The sequence below is a fragment of the Pistacia vera genome, unplaced genomic scaffold (genome assembly GCF_008641045.1).
Source record: "Pistacia vera cultivar Batoury unplaced genomic scaffold, PisVer_v2 Contig268, whole genome shotgun sequence".
NCBI lineage: Eukaryota > Viridiplantae > Streptophyta > Magnoliopsida > Sapindales > Anacardiaceae > Pistacia > Pistacia vera.
This window is the reverse complement of record NW_022196077.1, coordinates 1,051,746-1,075,577: the sequence shown is the minus strand read 5'-3', so window position 1 is coordinate 1,075,577 and position 23,832 is coordinate 1,051,746. Positions and strand designations below refer to the sequence as shown.

General features: G+C 33.4%; 3 protein-coding genes across 3 annotated transcripts; 2 read left to right on the top strand and 1 right to left on the bottom strand.

Annotated features, from left to right (window-relative positions):
• The first annotated feature begins 3,000 nt into the window (after positions 1-3,000).
• On the top strand, positions 3,001-8,370 carry LOC116133340 (serine/threonine-protein kinase haspin homolog). The gene is made up of 15 exons (XM_031419053.1): positions 3,001-3,074; positions 3,170-3,287; positions 3,728-3,823; positions 4,544-4,634; positions 4,842-5,416; positions 5,690-5,813; positions 6,176-6,285; positions 6,688-6,799; positions 6,938-7,030; positions 7,119-7,180; positions 7,264-7,394; positions 7,489-7,559; positions 7,654-7,706; positions 7,855-7,921; positions 8,114-8,370. The coding sequence occupies exons 1-15, from the start codon at positions 3,059-3,061 to the stop codon at positions 8,240-8,242; spliced, it is 1,848 nt and encodes a 615-aa protein (XP_031274913.1). The 5' UTR covers positions 3,001-3,058; the 3' UTR covers positions 8,243-8,370.
• A 4,831-nt stretch (positions 8,371-13,201) lies between these two features.
• LOC116133335 (mucin-5AC-like) lies at positions 13,202-16,396 on the top strand. Its single transcript, XM_031419044.1, has 4 exons — positions 13,202-13,874; positions 13,965-15,311; positions 15,404-15,617; positions 15,879-16,396. Exons 1-4 carry the CDS (start codon positions 13,799-13,801, stop codon positions 16,054-16,056), a joined length of 1,815 nt encoding a protein of 604 aa, XP_031274904.1. The 5' UTR covers positions 13,202-13,798; the 3' UTR covers positions 16,057-16,396.
• A 2,055-nt stretch (positions 16,397-18,451) lies between these two features.
• Positions 18,452-22,021, bottom strand: LOC116133323 (nuclear envelope-associated protein 2-like; the record flags this gene model as incomplete). The annotated part of the gene is given in 7 exon segments (XM_031419032.1): positions 18,452-19,015; positions 19,340-19,441; positions 19,555-20,016; positions 21,576-21,609; positions 21,611-21,677; positions 21,851-21,904; positions 21,907-22,021. Coding segments are annotated over 7 exon segments (1,002 nt in total), but the record flags the coding sequence as incomplete, so codon positions are not given.
• Positions 22,022-23,832: the final 1,811 nt, after the last annotated feature.

Below are 23,832 nucleotides of genomic sequence, written 5' to 3'. Positions count from 1 at the left end.
GGGCAGGATTCCTCGAAAAAATCCATCCCTACAATACTACCAGTACCAAAACCAAAAGCTGAGGGCCCCTTTGGTACACAATTTTTCACTATTCTATTCCCCATTCTATCTAAAATACACATTTATTTCCTTATTCTCAAAATATTATTATATATTATTCAATTCTTTTTAAACCCCCTACATTTGTCTCAATTTTTTTTTTTTTTTTTTTTTTTTTAAGAAATTGACAAAAACACATTAGCAATCCACATTTGCCAAATTTCGGTCACCATCGTTAAAAGCTGGTCAGAATCTGGTATAATGGTGTACTACCGACTGGATCTGACCGAAAAATGATAGATCTACGACTAAAGATTTGACCATAACCAATCATCAACGTCAGCCAAAATGTAGCCAGATCTGGCCATCAATGGCTAGATGCACCGACCAGCCAAATCCAACCTGTCGTCGTCGATACAGCGACTTTGACCACCCTCCGACGGTGGTGGCTGGCTGTCGGTATTTAATGAGTGGGTGTGGGTGTTTTTGTTAATTTTTAATATTTTATTATAGGGGTGTTTAATAAATAAACAAACATAGGGAAGTATTTTTGTTAATTTCAAAATTCTACATCGTAATAACTTATAACCACCCAATTTATTATTCTAAAAAGTATCAAAATAATGAACCAAGTAGCACCCTAACTCTTCATTTTCTTTTTCTCTGTCTCTTAAGTTCTCTCCGCCTCTATTGATATCTTTTATGGATGAAACTATACCCAAACCCCAACCCAAACCCAAGATCCAAGTAGTTTTGTTTTGTTTTAATTCAACAATTGGTGAGAAACTATAACTTATTTTTTTGTTATAAAATAATCTTATTTATTATTTTATTTTTTTTGTTGTGACTAAGGATGTTCGAGCTAGCTTGTATGTATCTCAACTAATTTTCAAAACCTTGAAATTGACAAGCGGGTAAATCCCTTCAATAGCTCCTTTATTAGCAACCTAAGTAGATCGAACTCAAGACCTCTTGAATAATACACCCAAAAATTATAGTTGACTGCTGAACAAATTAGTGGTCGTATGTATAGTCTTAAATATTTGGTTCATACTAGACNACATTAGTTTTAAGTATTATTTCATTATTTGTACAAATTAGTATATATAATTGTGGTTTTCCAAGAACTTATTCAAATATATGAGCTCCTAGTAAGTAAAACATATTGTAATAATACTATAGATTTTGAAAAAAAAAAAAATTAACTGTAATTTATAAAGATTTTCGAGAAAAAAAAACCATCTTAATATATGTATATATATTCTTTTAAGAGATAGGCATTTTCCCTGTCCCACCCCAAACAGGGCAGGACTCCTCGAAAAAATCCATCCCTACAGTACTACCAGTACCAAAACCAAAAGTTGAGGCCCTTTGGTACATAACTTTTCACTATTCTATTCCCCATTCTATCCAAAATACATATTTATTTTCTTATTCTCGAAATATTATTCTATATTATTCAATTATTTTAAAACCCCTTAGATTTGTCCCAAATTTTTTTTTTAAAGAAATTGATAAAAACACCCTAACAACCCACATTTGCCAAATTTTGCCCACCACCGTTAGAAATTGGCCGAAATCTAGTATAATGGCATATTACTGGTTGAATTTGATCGAAAAATGCTAGATCTATGACTAAAGATCTAGCCGTAGCCAGTCATCAACGTCAGCCAAAATGCAGCCAGATCTGGCATTTTCCGGCCAATTCCATCATGGATCTGACCAGAAAAGGCCATATTGGCGCACAACCAACTAAATCCAACCTATCGTTGCCGATACGGCAACTCTGACTACCCTCTGACGGTGGTGGCCGACTGTCTGTATTTAATGGGTGGATGGGGTGTCCTTGTTAATTTTTAATATTTTATTATAGGGGTGTTTAGTAAATAAACAAACTTAGGGAAATATTTTTGTTAATTTCTAAATCTTACATCGTAATAATCACCAAATTTTACTTTTTTTTTAAAATATTATTCTAAAAAAATATCATAACAGAATAATGAACCAAGTGGACATTTAACTCTTCATTTTCTTTTTCTGTCTCTTAAGATCTCTCCGCCTCTGTTATATCTTTTATGGATGAAGCTATACCCAAACCCAAACCCAAGATCCAAGTAGTTTTGTTTTATTTTAATTCAACAATTGGTGAGAAACTTAGACTTATTTTTTTGTTATAAAATAATCTTTTTTTTTTTTTTGTTGTGATTGAGGATGTTCGGGCTAGCTTGTATGCATCTTAACTAATTCTCGAGACCCTGAAATTGACAAACAGGTAAATCTCTTCAATAGCTCCCTTATTAGCAACCTAAGTGGATCGAACTCAAGACTTTTTAAATAATATACCAAAAAATTATAATTGACTACTGAACAAATCAGTGGTGGTATGTATAGTCTTAAATATTTGGTTCATACTAGACGCCCTTTTTATGCATTTAGTTAATTTCTAGACATTCCAATAAAAATATTTATAAAATGATAATGAATTTCATCATATTCAATGTACTCGATAATCAAATGCATCTAACATGTCAAACATCACGATAAAAAGGAAATAAACGTTCAACGTACTTGACATACTCAACATATAAAAAAACTATGAGTAATACTACACTTATAAATAAATTTTACAAAGATCTCCATACAAAGTGATGTGGCAAAAAATGAATGAAAGAGTGAATTTAATAAGTTTGACTTTTTGTTTCACTCTTTTATTTATTTTTTGTCACTTTCCTTTATACATAAATATTTGTAAATATAATATTATTGGAAAATTATTGTTGTTGAACGTTTCAATTCCGGCCTATTTGCACAAAAATACGTTGGATTATTTTTAAATAAAATCCCTTAAATATGACTATTTTTAACAAAAAGCATTCCATATTTCCATTATACCGAAACAAAACGGTGTCGTTTTACACTTAAAATCCCGCCTTCACTTCCTCATTTGAAAACTCTCTGCCTCTGCCGTCTTGTCAATTCCTTTCTCTCTCCCTCTCCCTCTCTCCATTAGTGTCAAATTATGAGTTCCAAAATCGGTATTTGCCTATTTGGTGTACAATTTCTACATTAATACGCACTTCAATGGTTACAAGTTCAAGCTTAATGATTTTAGACTGAATTGGCGTTTCAGGTGTTGATTTGTGGGCTGAAATTATTGCATCTGAAGAAGCAGAAGAGCCGCAAAAGAACAAAGCGGAAGTAGTTTATCAGAGGAGAAAGCCTCATCAGACTCATAAAGATGTGATCTTGTAAGGGTTTTGCTTCAAAAGCTTGGGTTTTGTTTTGATTTTGTGCTGTTGTAAATAAGGGTTTTGTTTCAAAAGCTTCAACTTTTATCTGTATTGATGTTGTTGAAAATAAGGCTTTGTTTCAAAAGCTTCAATTTTTATTTGTATTTATGTTGTTGAAAAGAGGGTTTTGTTTAAAAAGCTTTGATTTTTGTTTGTTTTTATGTTGTTGAAAATAAGTGTTTCGTTTCAAAAGCTACAGTTTTTATTTGTTTTTATGTTGTTGAAATCAGTGTGTATTTGTTTTTGTGTTTTTGAAACATGGGTTTTGTTTTGAAAGCTTTGATTTTTGTTCGTTTTTGTGTTTTTCAAACATGGGTTTTGTTATGAAAGCTTCGATTTTTTATAGTGTTTGTGTTTTTGAAAACTTGGGTTTGTTTTATATTTTGTGTTTCTTTCAGGAATCGGGTTGATTCGAATGAGGCCAATCGGTTGAGTTTGGCTGCTGCTAAGACTAATAGGAATCGGGTCAGTTGGAACCGATCACTTTCCACCAGGTTCTACTTTTTCATTTTCTGTTTTTGTTTTTGTTTTGGTTTTTGATTGGTTGTTTGAGGTTGCATGGAATGTCTCATGAGTCTAGTTAAGTGATTAGAAAATAGACAAAGGGCTTTTACGGATGAGAGGTTTTTCAAGAAGCCTTATTAGACATTTTGGTAGGAAGTACCATCAAACAAAAGCGCTTCCTGCAGAAGATCTAGCAAAAGCTTCTTGGTGCTAGGAGAGGTATAACCAATGGAGTTCATTTTGTTTCTGATGTAGATATGGCAGAGTTCAAAAATCATGAATTAAGCTTCGATTTTGAAGAGATACCTTTTCGAGTTTTGTTGTTTCATGCTGGCTCTTTACAGGTTTTGCGTTTAGCTGATGTTAAAGTAGACAACAGCGTTTTTCGTGATTAGAGAAACACATCAGTGATACATATGATCAGTAATTTTTCAAGAAGTGTTATCAGTTGAGTTTTTGGAAGTGCTATCGAACAAACTGCTTCCTACCAAATCTCTGGCAAAAGCACCCTGATGCTGGCAGAGTTACGACTGGTGGAGTGCATTTTGTCCCATGTAGTTATGGCATAGTTATCAATTGATCTCTAATTCTGAAGAGATACCTTTTCTATTTTTTTTTTTTTTCCCTTCATTCCTTGCTGGTTCTTGATGGCTTTGAGGTTAGCTATTGTTGAATCTCTTTATAGCTGTTTAATTTCGTTCTTGATACAGAGGGAGGACTAGTATAGCTGTTCGTGCTTGTGTGGACATTCGGCCTCAGCAAAAGCATGCAAGAAGAAAAGGAAAACCAGCTCTTCCGAAGGTATGACTCTATTATTTGTTTTTTAAATAGTGTTATTTACAGTTTTATTTAGCCTGCATGTACCAAACTACTTTAAAGTTCACCGACTTGTGACCTTCTTTACGGTTATTCTGTGTCTTTTGTGTGATTTAAGATATATACGTGATTTGTTATTACATGTTAAAATGCAATGGAACTCATGCTATATTGTGTTTATGGTTTTTACAGGGAAAAGTTGTACAACATGCAAACTTAGACAAGGAGCGAAAATACTTTCAAGAAGTTGATGCCTTTGAGTTGCTTGAGGAAAGCCCCTCTCCGAAACATGCTAGTACATGGACTAGAGGCCAAAATGAGGATGTTCCTATGTCACATTTGCGCTCAAGATTACAGAATATTTTAATATCCCTGAAGTTAAACCACGGTTGTGGGCCTTCTAGCACATTGTTCAAGTTATTGAAAACTCCATACATGACCTTGGAACCTATAAGAACCTTAGGAACACCAGAAGAATTTTCTCTCCTAAGTACACCAGGTTTAAATTCTACCCAAAGTAGATTTGATGAAAGTTTAGTAGAGGGAGATGTACTTGAAAGAGATGGTAATTCACAAAAGAGCAGTACAACTTTGGTGCATGTGAAAGATGAGGACTGTGAAATTATAGAAGCTGCTGTAAAGAAACTTTCTTTGGCATCCACATCAGCTTCATCAGATCTTCATCATGTGGATCCATTTGATACACTATTAGCAGTTTGTGGACTGTCAGCTCCTTCAAAGCTACTCGATGTATTGTCCAACTATTGGTTCGTTTCCCATTCCCAATATGCTTGTGTATTCTTTTACCTGATAAGAAATCACGCATGTTTTACACAAGTATTTTTGGAATACATTTTCTCCATTCTGTGTTTTTAGTCAATTTGTTGGTTCAGGTATCATCCCATTTTTGGAAACTCATTGATCATTTTTATGTTTTAGGTTGTTGAAATTTTCTTTTCTGCTTCTTTTTGCATGAGGTTTGATTTCATTGTTCCTCCTGCTTCCTTGTGCTGATCAAAATGAAATTTTCTTGACTGAAGTGACCCAAAAAGCATTGTCAAAATTGGTGAAGGTACTTATGGAGAAGCTTTTAAGGTTGGCAATACTGTTTGCAAGATAGTACCGATTGATGGAGACTTGAAAGTGAACGAGGAAGTGCAAAAGGTAACTATTGCAATCACATCTATCTTTTCTATGAGTGTTTTGAAGAGGTGAAACTTTTTATCACTGAGGGAGTTTGGCTGGAAGGTATATATCTGTCAAACAGCGAGTCAGGAGATTCTCTAAGTTGGCAGGATACTAAATAACAGCTTCAACACTGATTTTGTAACTTTTAAGACTATTGAGTTTTAAACTGTATGTTTCTGGTATTTAAATCAATTGCTTGAAGAAAAAGTCCTTTTGTTTTTTTATGAGAAGGAAGTTGTTGGTTTACTGCTCTGTATTGGATTAATCATTCTTGAATTAATTGTTGAATTTCATAATTGTTGTTTTATTGTTGACCCCTGTGTTTTGTTGTCTTCCAGAAATCAGAGGAATTACTTGAGGAGGTTGTACTTTCCCGAACTCTTAACCTTTTAAGAAGTAAAGAGGGTGATGCTTATAATGCCTGCACATTGTTCATTGAGACCTTAGGGTAAGTATTCCACCTCAAATTTTTTAAGTTCTATATATTGTTAGTAACATGCCGCAACAAGACCATTTTCTATTTTAGCATGTCTACTGGACTCTTAACTATAAAACCTGTAGATAGCTTTATTGATGAGTTAGATGTCAATAATTGGCTAAGCATGCTATTAAAATCCGCTGTTTGATTCATTCTTCCCAAATCTAAAATTTGCTCCACTTAGATCGATGATCAAGTTGTTTAGCATTGTCATTGTCTTGGTCAAGTTCAGTCTCCGAAGCATGAGATTAAACTTACACTAGATGTAGACTTTAATTTACAAAGCATTCATGTTTGTAAATAAATTCTGTGTTCGTTGATGAGTGAAAGTTTTTTGTCATGCTTATCTCTTATGAGCTCTTTGTTCCACAGTTTGAAAGTATGCCAAGGTCCCTATGATCCAGTTCTGATCAAAGCCTGGGAACGTTGGGATGATCAACATGTTTCTGAAAATGATCATCCTAGAGCATTTCCAGACAATCAGGTTGCTTTTGATATCGTTGATAAAAAAAAATAAAAAAAAATAAAGATTATGTTTCCTGTGCAGTTTACATTTTAGGCCCTTTATTATTATTATCATTATTTTTATTTTATTAACTCTATTTCGTCACTTTGCATTCAGTGCTATGTTGTGTTTGTTTTACAACATGGGGGTAAGGATCTTGAAAGCTTTGTGCTCCAGAATTTTGACGAAGCACGGAGTTTATTGGTTCAGGTAAATAGAGATCCATGTTATTGGTATTTTTTGTTCATCCTCGAATCTTTGATCAGTTTCTTAACAGAGTGCCTGTTATGCTTTATAGGTTACGGCAGCCCTAGCAGTGGCTGAAGCTGCATATGAATTCGAGCATCGTGACCTGCACTGGTCTAGTTACTAACTTATTTCTTTGATTGCAATAGTGCATTCTTTTATCTATTTGCTTATTTAAAAAGATTTGTTTGTCACAGGGGAAATGTACTTTTAAGTCGAAATGACTCAACATCGCTGCCTTTTATTCTCGAGGGGAAGCATATGTTTATTAGAACCTTTGGAATGTCAATATCAATAATCGATTTTACTCTTTCGAGAATGAATACTGGTGAAAGTTTTTGCTACCTTTTATATTTTTGTTAAATTGGAGGTTTAAAAAATTTGTCAATTCAAATCAGCTAACAAACATTCTATGCACACAGGTGAAGATATACTCTTTTTGGACCTATCCTCGGACCCTTATCTCTTTAAAGGTCCAAAAGGCGATAGACAAGTAAGAAATATTAATTATTAAATCTTATAGATGCCTTTAATTTAAGTAATTCTGTCATATCTTACACTAATATGATTCTTGCTATCATATGCAGTCGGAAACATATCGAAAGATGAAGGAGGTAACAGAAGATTGCTGGGAAGGAAGGTATTATTGTTGATTTCTCTATACTCCGTGTTATCAAATGTACAATGGTTATGTTATCAAATGTACAAAAAAGAATGAACATAAATTGAATTGAATCTTTAATAATTTTGCTTGAGATTTAACAAACAAACTTGTTCCATATTTGCAGTTTTCCCAGAACAAATGTGCTATGGTTGCAATACTTGGTGGATATATTGCTCCTAAAGAAATCATTTGTAAGTCTCTTTCCTATTTTTCGCTTTTGCTTCCTCAGTTGTATTTGATGGGGGTCATCTTTATGGGGTTTGAGTATTGCTAACTGGTGGCAATAAATAGGGATGTATATTTTAGAAATATGCGGACGTTGGCATCTGAGAAATTTTTATAACTATTATAATTCAATCCTTGATTGGTCAATTATGTACCAGGAGCGTTCTTCTAAGAATGAGAGAGATATGCGGTCGCTGAAGAAGCGTTTAGACAAGTATCAATCCGCCAAGGAAGCAATTTTTGATCCTTTCTTCAGTGACTTGTTAGAAGATGTGAAGGAAGAATGAGCAGAATTCGTTAGGCTTGGTAAATAGTATAACTTGTATTAGAAAACTTTTTGTTCTCACTTGTACATATCAACTTGGAAGTAACAAAGCAATGCAATGAGTCAAATTTCTCGTGGCTGGTTTTTGCACTGCCATATTGCCAAATAGTCCCAGGTCTCTTCTAAGATTTGTATGTTTTTCACAATGTTTTAAAACCCAACCCGGGGTGAAACCCGGTAAAGTTGCCGGGTCCTGGGTTGATCGGTTTGACCACCCGGTTGACAAAAACTTTTTAAATTAAACAAATACACCCCTAATAATTCGTTAAGTCTCTATAGGTTTGAAATTTAGCAAACACACTCTAAATACAAATCTGTCGACGATTTGTTGGCAGCGACGACACTCTAGATGCAACTCAATCGTCTTTGAGCCCATTCCCCTTAAAATATACCCACGATCTGGCTAAAATAGATTCGACTTTGGCTAGATCTCACTGGCGTCAGCATTCCAGGCCATATCTCATTGACGTCGGCGTCGACAACGCTCCCCATCACCCAAAAATTACTCCCCTTTTCCTCCTGACTGAAACCTACCTCACATTTCCTCGTTAGCCTCGCCAATCGTTAGCAAAAGTTAGTTGTTGTCGTTGCCACTTTTGTTCGATTTCCGATGGATTTACTCACCGGAAACCAACTCCGTCACCACCATCGCATTCACTGTCACTTTCTCTTAAAAAACCCCAACATCTCGGTCGTCAATTGTCCATCGATCATCCTCCCAAATCCTAGGATTTTGGGTGAATAGGAAAAATATAAACCCAGTCCGTTGAAGCTTCCGAGTCCTAGTTGAACCGGTTAAATCGGTCGGGCCGGGTTTTAAAACATTGGTTTTTCATGGATTGCATTTCTTTTATTATGCAAAAGCACTTTTTTTTTTTTTTTAATAATTTCATAAAATTCAATCTCCTTTTTTATCTAGTTAACGAATTGATATTCACATTAAAATATGTCTGGATATACAGTTCACGTCTTGAAGTTCTCTCTTGTGCTAGCCAAGGTTTTTACACTTGGCCTGGCTCGATCGGTTGAACTGGTTTAATCGGGACTTAGGGCCTTCATCAGGTTGGTTATCAATTTTACTATTCATCTCAAACCCTAGAAATTAAGACGATAATCAGCGAACAATTGGTGGTTGAAATGTTAGGGCTTTTGAAAGGGAAGAGTTTGTGAGTTGAAAGGTGGCGACGGGGTTGATTTTCGTTGAGTGAAACGACCAAAAATCGTAAAAATAAATGTGAGGCGAATGGGGGAAGGGTGTGATGGGTTTTGGTTAGGAGGTTGAGGGCAAAGTTTTCGTGGTGATGGGGTGTGTTTTCGATGTTAGAAATATGCCTTATTTGGCCTAGGTTGTAGATGCTAACGGTGTAATTGGGGGTGTTTTTGTAAAATTTCAAACCTGTAGAGACTTGTGAGATTTTTAGGGATGTTTTTGTAGGATTTTAAACCTTTTTATATGCTGATGTCATCGGTTTGACCCGTCAGTCAAACCGATTCAATTAGTTAACCTAAGACCAAATCACTTTGCTGGGTTTCTAAGACCAAATCACTTTGCTGGGTTTCACCCTAAGCCGGGTTTTAAAACTAAATGCTAGCGTCAATGAGTCACCTGGACTTGCATTTCACGCAAGTCCTCTCTTGTTCCAGCGCCTACGAGGCTCTTTGACATACAATTAGTAGTGCTCACCTTAAAATCCTCCCCTATGTTATAACAATGCTCAGTAGCCTGTAAATCCTGAACTATGCCAGGAACTTAAAAATTGATTGATCCAATTTACACCTATGGAAGAGACTACTTTCTATCTTCTTATCAGAAATTCACATGAATGTTTTAAAAGCTGCAATGGAAACCGTAACTGATGTCATTTGCCTTTTTTTTTTTCCAGAAATCTCAAGGTGCTTGTACTAAACTTGAGCAAGTAGAAGCAAAGTTTATAATATCTATACAACTTTTACTTGTTCATATTAAAAGCCCAGAAAGCAAAACTCTAAACTTGAATTCGGCTGTCTGCTGCCCATATTTTTGTTTTTATTGTATATTTATTTCTCTTTCTCTTTTCTTAGGTTCAGCAAGGACTTATACTTTTTTTTTTTTTTTTTCTTATAATTAAATTAAACGGATATTATCAGTTTAAGGTGATTTTCATAAATTTACATTAAAAATACAAAAATTTCAAAATACATTAAAAATTTGTTAGTTATCGTTAATTTTAAAAGAACAAAAATGATTGGATATAAATTCCTTGAAACCAAGGGAAATAAATTTAGAAACAAAAAGTCGGAAATATTACAAGTTGAAAATGCCCCATTGATTTTCAGAAAATATTAAATACCTTTGAAATTACCACAAACACATAAATAATAAAAACTGTACTACACAGGAATATTAAAAATCATAAAGGCGCTTAAGACTTAACTATTTCTTAAGAGAGTGAATGAAATTAACTCGTGTTTTATACTATGATTCTGACCATATTATATTAGTTTTTCTTATTTTTTTTTTTTTAATTTCATGTTCTTTAATTATTGGTTTAAGGATATTTTTGTCTTTTAATTTTTATCTCAAATTTAACGGAAATTTATTTTTAAAAATTATCAGGATATTAATAAACTGATGTACATTTTCAATAAAGTATTGGAGAAATTAATAAATGTATCAACCTTATCGCAAACGTGTAAATGTGGGCATTCTCTCCCTCTCTAGATAATTGCTGCTTTCGGCTGTGACCAAGTCAGACAAAAGTGCTTTTGATTCATCTGCTTAAAAGGAGAGAAGCAAAATGGCTTAAAAATTCCACATGGGTTGTCCCCACTCTTTGTATAAAAAGCACTTATTCTAATATAATATCTCCAAACCATTAAGACATCATCAATCTAGAGCTTGAAATTCTCCCCAAACAAACTTTGATGAATTTGTCTCCTAAATATTATTTATTTATTGCATTTTAATATCGTTTTGGGCTCTACCTCATCTATTTGACTGTGTCAAAGATATTCCATTGGTAAATAAAAAAAGTTAAATGATATATATTTTATCCTTTTAAAAATTATGTATATTTTTAAAGAATCACGATAATGTTAAAATCATTTGATTCTACATTTTAATTAATTTATATCCTTTGTATTCTTTTTATTAACATATGTGTTTTATTTATAAGACGTATTTTGAATGAAAGACACTTGTTGAAAATCTAATAACAAATATGTTATTTGGTACTAAAACCAACAATATTTACTTAGTTATTCTTAAACTGTTACTAGTAATATTATAACAAAACGAGTGTCTGAACTGTTATAAGCTGACAATATTTACTTAGTTATTCCAAAGCTATTGCAATTGGTGTCATAGTGGAGCAAGTGATTGAGCTGATACAATATGACAATGTTTACTCACTTGTTTTCGAATTGATCATATTTGTTAGATTTGTTGACTACTTCAATATTAATGGATCACGCAGACGCATTCGGAGGTCTTGTTAGGGCAAATCACTTCATTGTAAACGAGAGAAGTGAAATAATATTGTAATAATATTGACTCTGTTAGACGTAGTTTGTTAATTGGGTGAACCAGGATAAAATCGCACGTACTTCTTCTTTCTTTTACTGTTTGTGGTTTATGTGTTTGTTATTTTGATTTCGCATCATATCTCTATTTCTTTCAATATTTACCTATGTCTCTTTGCAAAGAAATTCGACTTCTACAAGTAAAATCATATTGTATAGAATCAAAGTACCCCCAAAGAATGGTAAATATCTACTCAGTTGTTTCGAAACTGGTCATATTCTCAGTTGCATGGACTCTTTTGCTTGTGGCCTGTGACCAGTTTGAAAGCAACAAGAAGACCTGATTCTTTAAGGATTTGTCGAATAAATTCCTGAAAATGAGGTTTTTTTTATTTATCTATTGGAAAGAAAATGGAAGAGCTACGGCTATGGAGTCATCAATACTTACAGTTTAAGATTCAATTAAAGAGGCTGCAAGAAGAAACTTCAAAGTTGACATGAGACATTGAGCCCCACACCCAAAAAGGCTTTTTTCCAATGCCTTTCTGCTTTGCTTTTGCTTATACTAATTAATCAATTTTTGTTATCTGGTTTCCGCTGAGATAAGCCAAATTGACTTCACATGAGCTCTTTACACAGTCCAAACATCATCTAATCTTTAAGTTAATCTTTATCTCTAATTTTTCCATTTTAGTGAACGAAAATAATGACCATTTTGAGTATTTGGTTCAAATCTAGTGATTGATTTACCAACTTGTCACATCCATTTACTTTCTGCAAGAATGATTGTTCTATAGTAATGCATATTACAAATTTTAGGTTTATATTTGCAACGTTATATTGTAACAAAACCCCGTAAGAATATCAATTTTTTTTTTTTTTTTTTTTTTGTGATCAGGGTCTAGATCAACTTACACGCATTTTGATTAATCATTTGGAACTCTGAAATTAATAATTAGGTAAACACTCAAATGACCACTTTTATTAGTCATAAAAGAGAATCAAATTTAAAACATCTTGAGTAATACATCTAAGGGTCTCTATCGTTCAAACCAATCATCCAGAAAGATTAGTCGAGGTGCGGACATTTAAGCTTTGACACTCTTTAGGTATGTGGGGTTTACAAGGAATGAAGCAAGAGTGAGATATCAAAAGAATTATTAAGCCGTATGTGTAAATACAAAACCCGGCAAACTAGTCTCAAGTGGGACCAAGTCATTTCACTCATACAGATTCGTTTTTGATCTTCATGAAATTATCATTTTTTACCTACCAAAAACATCACTTCATGAAAACAATTGTCTTTACCTAACAAAGATAAGAAAACCCAGGACTTAACAGCTACTTCAATGAAGTATATGATTTGAGATGTAAAATTTTCACAAGAGATAAATTTATATTTTTCTTAGCGATTGATACAAGATAAACACAACAATTATTGAGGATCATATCATAACCAAAGATCATTCAAAGTGTCAATCTTTATAGAAATTCTTGACAAAAGCCAGGAAATTAAAAGCAAATCAACATATCTCACTTTCTGCTTTTTGATCAATGGCCATGTTCTTGGTAAGTTGTACCATACAAATAAAGAGTGTAGACTACATGTGCATATGCTCTTCAATTTTCCGAGTCATCCCTGCTTCTGCTTTTGCATTTTGAGCTTAAAATTTCGTTGGCAAAAGCAAAAGCAGCAGAAAAGCACTTCTGATTCTCTCTTTCTTTTTTCCACTGTCCATACACAGAATATTTCCAGCCCCATTCTTCATCACAAAGCAAAATATATATGTGTATATCTCCTTTATCATTACATGCAACTCAGTCATCTTCCTTTTTCTTTTAATTCACTTTTATCTTGATTACTTTTTATCTCTTCTCTCTCACTTTCTCTTTCTTAAAGCCTTCAATTGTTATCCATTTTTAAATGCACAATCCCGCCGATGTCTTTTAAGTACTAATGCCATTGTTTGCATCTCATTAAATATCCCTTTCAGTTTCTTCCTCAACAAACACTTCAATGGCTGCCAAAACAGCTCCTAAATGCATCTTCTTCTTCCTCTTCTCATTCCTCAGCTTCATCATCTCTTCTTCTGGTAAGTCACTGCAATTTCTGAGTTTTAAACTTCTCAGTTTTGAAGCTTTTATGCAGTTTTTGATCACTTTTTTTATCTGATTTTTTCCAGGAACTTTGGTGGGGTTGTCCTATAATTTTAGAGTAAACTCACCATATTCATCTCCTGGTGAAGTAGTTTCTTTCCTGAAGCTGAACAGGGCCTCTCGTGGAGTTTCAGTTGATCTTTACTTGAATGAAAGCCTGGTCGAGAGTTTTTTGCATACTGAAACATCTGCAATTTCATGGCTCAAAACTCATGTAGAAACTCTTCTCCCACATGTGAGCATCAGAAGCATAGTGTTAATCTGCAAAAGTGAGAGTTTTTCAGGCAAAGATATTTTATCAAGATTGAAAACATTCCATTTAGTCCTCAGCAGAGTTCATCTTGGAAGAAAAGTTAAGGTCTCAGTAGCTTTTTCATTGTCTTTATTAGAGAATCTGAACCATTCCCATCACAGAGATTTGCAGAGAATTTTTTATTTTGTCAAGAAAATTAGATCTTTTGTTACCATTGAGGCTTGTATTGATGGAGAATTAAGCGTTGGAGATCATTTTGTTCAGTCAATAATCAAGAAAGCTAGTTCTAATCTTCCAAGTAACGATGTTCCTGTTATTTTCACATTGAAAAGCCTTCTTGCTCCTACTGCCAGAGTTGCTGCTGAATTTGTCACAGAAGTTTCAAAATCTTTAGAAAACAACATTGAATTGTATGCAGAAGTGTCTTCTCCGGAAGATTTTGTTGCGGAAGAACCGATCTTTTCACCGCGAAGAAAACTCCTAAATAACCTGAAAATCACTTCACATGACATATTCAACCCCCCTACAACAATCTTTCAAACAACTCCTCCAGGAGCTATTCCTCCTGATATTCCTACACCAACAATTGTCACTGTCCCTGCTACTAATCCTGTCACTGTAACACCGGCGAATCCTGATTTAACTCCTCTCCCAATTCCCTCCACCACTCCTGTGAACATCCCTCCGGCAACTCCTGTCAATCCTCCAGGACCAGTCACCAATCCTGCCACAACTCCGGCGCCAATAACTGTCCCTGGTGCACAACCTATAACAAATCCAGTAACAACATATCCAGCTCCTCCAGGAAATGTGCCTGTCACAACACCAGTTACAAGTCCTGTGACACCTCCTGCACAGACTAATGCTCCTGCCATTCCAGGACAAAGTTGGTGTGTGGCCAGAAGTGGAGCCCCGGAGACTCAACTTCAATCTGCTTTAGACTATGCCTGTGGAATTGGAGGGGCAGATTGTTCATTGATACAACAAGGAGGGAGTTGTTATAATCCTAATACTCTTCAAAACCACGCCTCATTTGCATTTAATAGCTATTATCAGAAGAATCCTGTGGCAACAAGTTGTGATTTTGGAGGGACTGCTGTTGTTGTCAGCACCAATCCAAGTAAGAAAATGAGTTGTTTATTGATGTTTGTTTCTTGTTTTTGTTGCAATTTTTGAAATTATTCATTTTTACCCTTGTGAAATTGTTTTCAGGTACTGGTTCTTGTGTTTTTCCATCATCAGCATCATCAACATCATCAACAACTCCACCATCATCAACAACACCACCATCAACAACTCCGCCATCAACAACTCCACCATCAACAACTCCAATAACAACACCAACTACAACACCAACAACACCACCAACTACAACTGCTCCTCCAGCTACCACAACTGGATCACCATTACTGCCAGGAGTACCAGGGTAAAGTTTTTATTAACATCCAGTCATTACCTGCTAGCTTAAGCTTTTGTATGAATTGGTAACTTTATATAAGACTACTAATCAACGATCACGCTTATCTGATAGCTTTAACTTTGAGTGGAATCATTTTTATATTAACGTTCATTCTTACTTGATAGGTTAAACTTTAAGTGAAGTAGTAACTAAATATAGTATAAGAATTAAAGGTATCGAGTTTGAATCCCACTAGTAACACATTTGCATTTATTTGTGTGTTGACAGATCTGTTAATCCACCAACAGTGTTAAATTCAAGCAGTCCGAACACAGCTTTCGGGTCCGATAGCCCTCCAGTCGTGAACACATCAACATCCACATCAATTAGCGCGCAAACCTTCAGGGGTTACTTCACTTTGGTAACATTATCCTTAGTTACTGGAATCATCATTCTACACTTATAGAACAAAGATCACTTTTGCATGTACATTGATGAATCATCAGAAGCTCTCACATCAATCTCTTCAGGAAATTTAAGAAACATGAGGTGAATACCGAAAGGCTCAAACATATATAGCTAGCACCCTTGTTAAAAATCTAGAGATAAATTTAGTTTCTGCCTGAAAAATAATATGTTCTATGCTTAAAATTAGGCTACTTTGATTGTAAAATAGGGAATTTTGATACTACTGCATTTATTTGCTTTCAATTGATGTAAAGTTAGTAGTTCAAATGCTGAGTATTGCTTGTGATAATTGAGTGATCAAATTCATTTTAGAAGTTTAGAGATTAGTGGTGGTTTCATAGAGAGAGCCAAAATGGTGTGGCATGGCATGCAGAGTCTTCAAAAGAGAATCAGTCTAATGGGTGCATTATGCAGCTGCAATTCATTGTATTTTGTATAGCATTTGGAATATTAATAGTATTAAGTAATGTGAATGCAATTACCAATGCATAAAAATATTCAAAAAGTATTCAGGGTTTTACTAGAGTTTTAAATCAACCGTTATATATGAATCATTTACGATTTTAAGATTTAGGGTTCAGTTTGGAGGCAACATTAACTCTCACCTGATAATATTAGAAATATTGTCAATTATATTAAAGTAATCACTAAACCCAAAAATTTAAATTAATAAATAAGATGAAGGAATAATACTTTTAATAAGGAATCAAAATGGGTCATTTAGTTTATTATAATAATATAGGATTCCCCAAGGTTAGAAGTCTTGCTCAACAGCTCAAGGAGTAAAAGTTCAGTTGAAAGTTTGAAATGCTTTGGAAGAAAATCATTAAAGTCCAAGAGAAAGGTAGACATAGCATGTGCCTAAAGTATGAAAAACAAAGCCTCATGTTTATTGGCATCTTGTATTCTGTCAAAGCCCCATCATGAAATTTACTGTACTCCACTTAGTTATTAAAATATTTATTAAGGTACAGTAATGTTACCACTGTTGTTCCCTTAAATTAAGGAGTTTTGACTAGGTACTTACAAAATAATGTTACCTCTCCAATAATAGTGTGAAACTATAAAAGAAGTTAATAGCTCAATAACATTATCAGGTCAATAATTTAATTATAAGTAACATCTTATCGTGACATAAATAATAAGAACTTAAAAGTTGTTGTTTAGATTTTGAGTATTATAAAACATTATATGAGTGCGTTTTATCAAGTTAAATTTGTAGCTTACAAATTTAACGTTGATACAGTGATATACTATAACAAAATCCCTTTGTTTATAATAAAAATATTGATCTGATATCTTTATCTCTATTAAAATAAGAATTTGTAAAGATGCTAATTATGTCACTTTTAGTCTGAGGGGACAAAAGGGTATACAAAAGTTAAAAAAGTTCATCATCCTAGAGGTCGAAGAAAGATTGGAGTCAACTTTTATGGTAAGATTCTTTGTGGTATTATTGGAGACAAAGTTGAAATCTAATGCATTGGATGCCATTAATCATTGAATTTAAGACAAAAGGGCCTATTGTACCGACATTTTGATAGTCAATAATGATATTGAGCATGCTTATTATTGAAAGATCAAACGAGAGATCCTATGACCAATAAAATCTTCTGGTACAGAAATGGTATTTGTGGTTAGTAATTAAAAAGAACAATGCATTGAGTTTGATGGTGGACATTGGAATCATTATTGTTTCTAAGAGGAGCTTTCTGAGGAAGATGGAAGAAGAGACTGAGAGGAACCTTCCAGGAAGTAGCTTCAGGATCTTGTAATGCTGAAGCTTTAAAATGGTTTTGTTGTTTTTGGTCAATAAGAGAATAAAGATCATAAGACAATTCAAGAAAAATCTAAGAATATCGTAAATGAAACATTTTAGTATCCTAAGAAAATCTTCAATACAACATATATAGTACGTAATTACCCAATTATAAAACATGTACATTATTTACCCTTGTTCCGTGGTTACACATACAATAGATACATAAAAAAACTTCTTTTTCCTGTCATTTATGAGAACAGAGCCGCTTGTGTCTATAATACAACTCATCAAACCAACACGTAGGTGATCAAGTGATTCGATAAAAACTCTTAAGTCTGTTACTCAAGAAGATTTGAGTTCGAGTCTTTTCACAATTGCTAATAGAGGTGATCACTAGAACTTTTATCCAATCAATAGTTTTAAGGTCCCAAGAAATTAATTAAGATATACGTAAACTGATCCAAATACCCTCTATCATTCAAAAAGAAAAAAAAAACTCACATTATATTTATAAGTTTTACATAGCATGTATCCCATCATAAATATGTTTGCTCAATCAAATTTAAATATACATTTATTTTTTTATTTTCTCCACATAACTACCATATTAATTTTCATAGACACATAGAAGACAATTTAATCAAAGAAAAACATATAAATAATATGATACATCCACCTCATCTATAACTTCTACTATCCAATGTTACAAGTGTTGGCTTCCACATTACAAAATTCTGTCATTTGATCTTTTCCTTGTTTCATACCTGTACTGTGGTAGTAACGACTCCATTGCTACACCTACATGTTCAACATACCAGAGAAAGTGTTGCAAATGTTTCTAGTTGTGAGAATAAAAAAAAAAGGAATGTTCTCCATTGACACTAAGCAAGAAAAAGACCCTCTACAACCAAGCAGCATTTCTACAAGCAAAATGGCTCTACAGCTTTTTCCTAAACTCTTCACAAACTAGACTTAAGGTTGCTACACCATGGCCTTATACACAAGGATAACTACAATACATAATGTTTCATCGCTTTGAGAAGACCACCAAGATCAACATTGACATGGAAACAACTATCTTAAAACCAGAGGTTTCCCAGAAATTCTGTTTCTCCATACCCACCGGTGCACCTTGTTGTTTCCCCACCAACTGTTCTCGTAGTTCTTTCAACACTCTGTCCCTTCGCTCTCCCATCTGTCGCAATGAATAAAATTTATGTAAGAGAACCACACGATAGATGTTAAATTTGGACTACTGAAAGAAGAATGAAAGGGGGCTGCATAACAGTATAATTGAGTGGATCGTTCAGTTAATGAATGCATAGTGGCTTACTAGATTAAAAATGGAACTATTTGCACTCCATAGTTAGTGTGGCTCAACTAGCTTTAACCAATTTGCACACAATTTTTACTTCTACTGTAGACTGAGAATACAAACAAATGCAAGAAGTTGATCTTATTTCCGGAACCATGGCACGATCCTGCTTTTGTATATGAAAGACTAAAGAGATTAACATACCCTTTGAAGCTTTCGTGTCTGCGCACGAGCTTCCTGGAGGCAGAACTCCAACTTCAACACCCTCTTCTTCAGTTCCTGATCAGCTCGCCGCTGCTTCTCCAACTGTTACAGAAAATAGGTTGAAGCTCATAAATAAACAAGAATCACACATCATTTAGAGATAAAACGCAATTTGAGATAACAAAGCCCATGAAAAGAGTAGATTTCTGAATCACCTGTGATTCCAGTTCTTTAGTTTTGAGCTTCCAATGGGCGGACATAATCCTTATTTCATCTCTCAGTTTGGCTATTTCTTCATCCTTAACAACAAGAAGTTTATTGATCTTCTCAAGATTCTTTGGAGAAACCTCGTTCAACAGCTTCCTCAGTTCACAATCTTTGTTTGCCCCAGCCTTGGTGACAGCTTGCATAATATCATGCTCAATTCTCAAAACTTCTTCTTTCAGTTGCTTTTGGGAAGATTCCCTTGCCTGAAGATCCTTCTGCAAATTATCTAATTGTTCTCCTAGCCTAGTTACACGATCCTCATGTTCCTTTAACGAGCTATTCTTCTCATCTAATTCTTTAACCAATGCTGAACATTGAAGCTGAGCTGCTTGAGCTGAGGCAGCACTTGCATCTGCAGTTGCTTGAGTGCTTGAAAGCTGAACTCGAAGATCATCCAATTGCTTCAGGTACTGTGTCCCATAAAATTACGATCAGAATCACAGAAGTAGCAACAAAATAACATGGTTTGCATTAGCTAAACATATAAATTACATTTTCCTTTTCCTTTTTTATTTTTTTATACAAAACAGAGAAATTTCATTAACAGAGGAAATACGGTAAAAAAGTGAAAAAGGGTCCACAGGGACATCAAAAAGAGCCCCAGTGAATACAATTTAAAGACCGTTAAATGCGGCAGAGATATGAGGAATCAACCATCCAACTGGCAGCATCAATGAACTGTTTTCTAATATTACTAGAAACTCGAAAAGTGACAAATTTAGGAATATGATACATATGATAGAAAAGCAGAAAGTCATGATGCCAAATTATTTTTACAAGGACAATCAGGCCACAATATGATCAGCATGCAACAAATCTTTTTTAAAATTCATAACAGAGTGGCTAAGTTATAATTATAGCAATATGAATTGATGAATTGCAATAAAAGCAACAAACATTACATATTCCATTAATGAATAACAAAGTGATCAATGGGATCCAAGGTTCTTTATGTATGTCCATTAATGCCATGTTCACCCACGCGTTGCAAGATGAAAATAAATATTTGATACCGATTTTATGTATAGCGATAAATATACAACCTGTTTGGTTTTTTTTTTTTTTTTTTTTTTTTTAAATATGACTGTTCACAATATAAGTACTTCATAATTATGAAGCATAAAAGTGAGCTCAACTTATCATTTATGAGGAAGTTACTTAAATTCTTGGATCTAGTACTAATACATAACTACAAGAGTTTATAATATTGGAAGATTACTTTTGAAATATAACTATTCTAAGAATTGGAGTACCATTACAACGAAATAACTTCAATGGACCCCTCATTAAGCAACTATATCATTAACTACAGGTGCTAAGGAAATGGCACCTTAAACTCAGATTCAATTTATAGAATATTAAGATTTCCACAGTCAGTAAAAGTACAGAAAAATTATTGATTTATTATATATAGATGGAAGCTATTTATACTATATTTATGTGCATCAAATGTTTTGTCTCATATTCAAGGAAACAGTCTATAAACAGCAGAAAAAATTTAAGATTAAAACAAGAAAGAAAAACAAAAACAGAACGCACCAACAAAAATGTTGGAATATAATAGTAGCATCAACCAAATAAATTCATTCTAAAGTAATAAAACTAACAGAAAATTTTAAAAGGTTTGATTTGTGAGTTAAATTCAATTTCCAAGCTTTCCCATCTCATTTACAAAAGACAAAAGTTTTTTGAATCATTCAAGCCACAAATAAAGGCAAGACAACATAATAATATCATAAACACTTGGTCAGCTTTCTCTACTGGGCTCTCCCCACCAAAAAACAATGAGAAAACCCCAAAAGGCATAAAAAAGATGAGAACACGATTCATCGATAATTATGTGATAACTTCAGCCCCAAAAGATGCAAAAAAAAAAAAAAAAAAAAATAATTATTCAAGATCAGCTCAACCAACTGGCACATAGCCTTGTTATTAGTTAATCATACCCTCATTTCATTAAAATTAATACCTTCTCAGTATTAGAAGCTGAAGCCTCAAGCTGTCCTCCTCTCCTCCAATGCCTTCTGCAATCTACAAATCTCTTCCTCCATGTTCTTACCTTTGTTTCTGCCTCCTGTGAAAAACCATAAAAATTAAACTCATTTCTAATTAAATTTTAAACTCACCCCCACAAACAAAAGTTCCCCAAAAGGCAAAAATGATTGATCCAAGGCTTAACAAAAAGAAACCCTTATGTTTCATCATCAAAACACACAAAAAGAGTTCAAATCAAGATCAGATTACAAACCTGTCTTGTTAGGCTCTCTTTAACAAAAGACTGCTCTGAATGCCAAACGCTCTAACCTCCTTCAACTCAGCTGCTAAAGACACAACATTTCTTCTAAAACTTTGCTTCTTTTCATTCAAATCCTTCAACAAAGGATCGATATCTCTAACGCAAGTGATGATGACATGGTATTAATCAAAATATCAAAATCACCTTGACCAACGGTGGCTTGAAACTTAGACACAAAGTTACACACTTAATCAAATCCTGAAATTATCGTCAGTTGCTTCTGACCTTCAAGTAAGCATTATCTTCTTCATTCTGCATGTGAAAAGGGTAGTGAGCATTTACTTTGAAGCATCTCCCAATAACAAAAACAAAAACAATTAAAAAATAAATTAAAATCACCTTCAGAACTAGTGCATGCAGAATTTCAAATTGAAGTTCAAAATTTAAGTCAAATTAATGTAAACTTAAATACTTCATATATTTCTGTTTAAACAATCTCCAAGAATATAATATCTAAAAAAAAAAAAATTGAATTATTTTTATGGCTAATAATAGACCAAATAGAACCTAACAAAATTATTATGAGAGAGAGAGAGAGAGAAGAGAATTAATAAACACGTAAAGGGACAATCCAATTCATCTAATAATAATAATTAAATAAATTCATGAAACTTTAGAGAGAGAAAGTCACTTTTATTTCAAAAAACACAATAAAAATTAAAACTTTAACTATTTGAAGCAAACCCCACTTAGTTTTTTTCTTTTTTCACAAATCATGCAATAAATCAATTATCATAATAAATATGAAAGAACTACCTTTAAATTTACTGATTTTTCATAAAAACGTTTCATTTCCCTAAAAGAAAAGAACTCAAAAAAATTCAAACTTTAAGTTTCTTTAACTGATTTAAAGCAACCCCACTTGGTTTTTTGAAACAAAAACTTGTTTTCTGGAAACAGAAACATGGAAAACAGATTTTGGAGATGAAAATGAAATACCATTGTTCATCTCAGCTTGCATGTGCACAGAAAGGCCAAAAACAACGTTTTCAGTTGAGGGTTAGGTGAGTGTGGATGAAACAGTGATCTGAAGGTGGAGATGAAGGGAGAGTGAAGTGTTATACAATCAGACGGCTAAAATGGAAGAACGAAAATGAAAATTTTAGGTTTTTTTTTTTTTTTTTGGTAATTTTTTCGGACAAGATATTTTGTCTTATATTGAAGTGAGAGTTTGAGCCTTAAGGTGAAGACAGAGAAGAGAGAGAAAGTTAGGTTCGGACTTGATTTTTAAATCTGAAAGTGGAGGGATAATTTCATTATCTCTCATGAGGTTTAAAAGATTACTAAATAATCCCAAATGTTTAGAAAACGATAAAAGTGTACAAGAACTTTCGATCTGAATTTTGTTAAATAAGAGGTGAAGTTAATTTTTTTAGGGTCATTGATTCTTTTTACAGCAAATTATTAAAAAAGTTTGAGATAATACTCATTATTAGGCATGTGTAATTTTCACAAGGGCAAAAGACGCGTTATTGACATTGTCATGATCGAAATTCAAATAATAACATTTTGCATACTAGTATGACAATTTATATAAGAGCGTTTATACGTATTTCATGCATGTGATTTAAAATATTACCAAAATACTATCATTCCTTTTTTTAGACAATAGTTTCAAGATCAATTTGAAAATAGTCATTAGAAAATTACATAGATTTGTATTTGATACAATAGATTTAAAATCGGTCAAACATCAAGAGATCAGTTCGTGTTACATCATTTTTTTATTATCATGCTCATGCATTCTACGGCATACAAAAATATGTTCAATAACTTCAACATATTAAAATAAATTTGATTTCAAAAATTTTCAAAATTAATTTGAATTTGAAATGATTTTTTTTCCACTGTTAATTAATTAATTTTTACAATACATTATCATATTAAAATAGTAATAGATATACCAAATCATGGGGGATAAATGAGAATT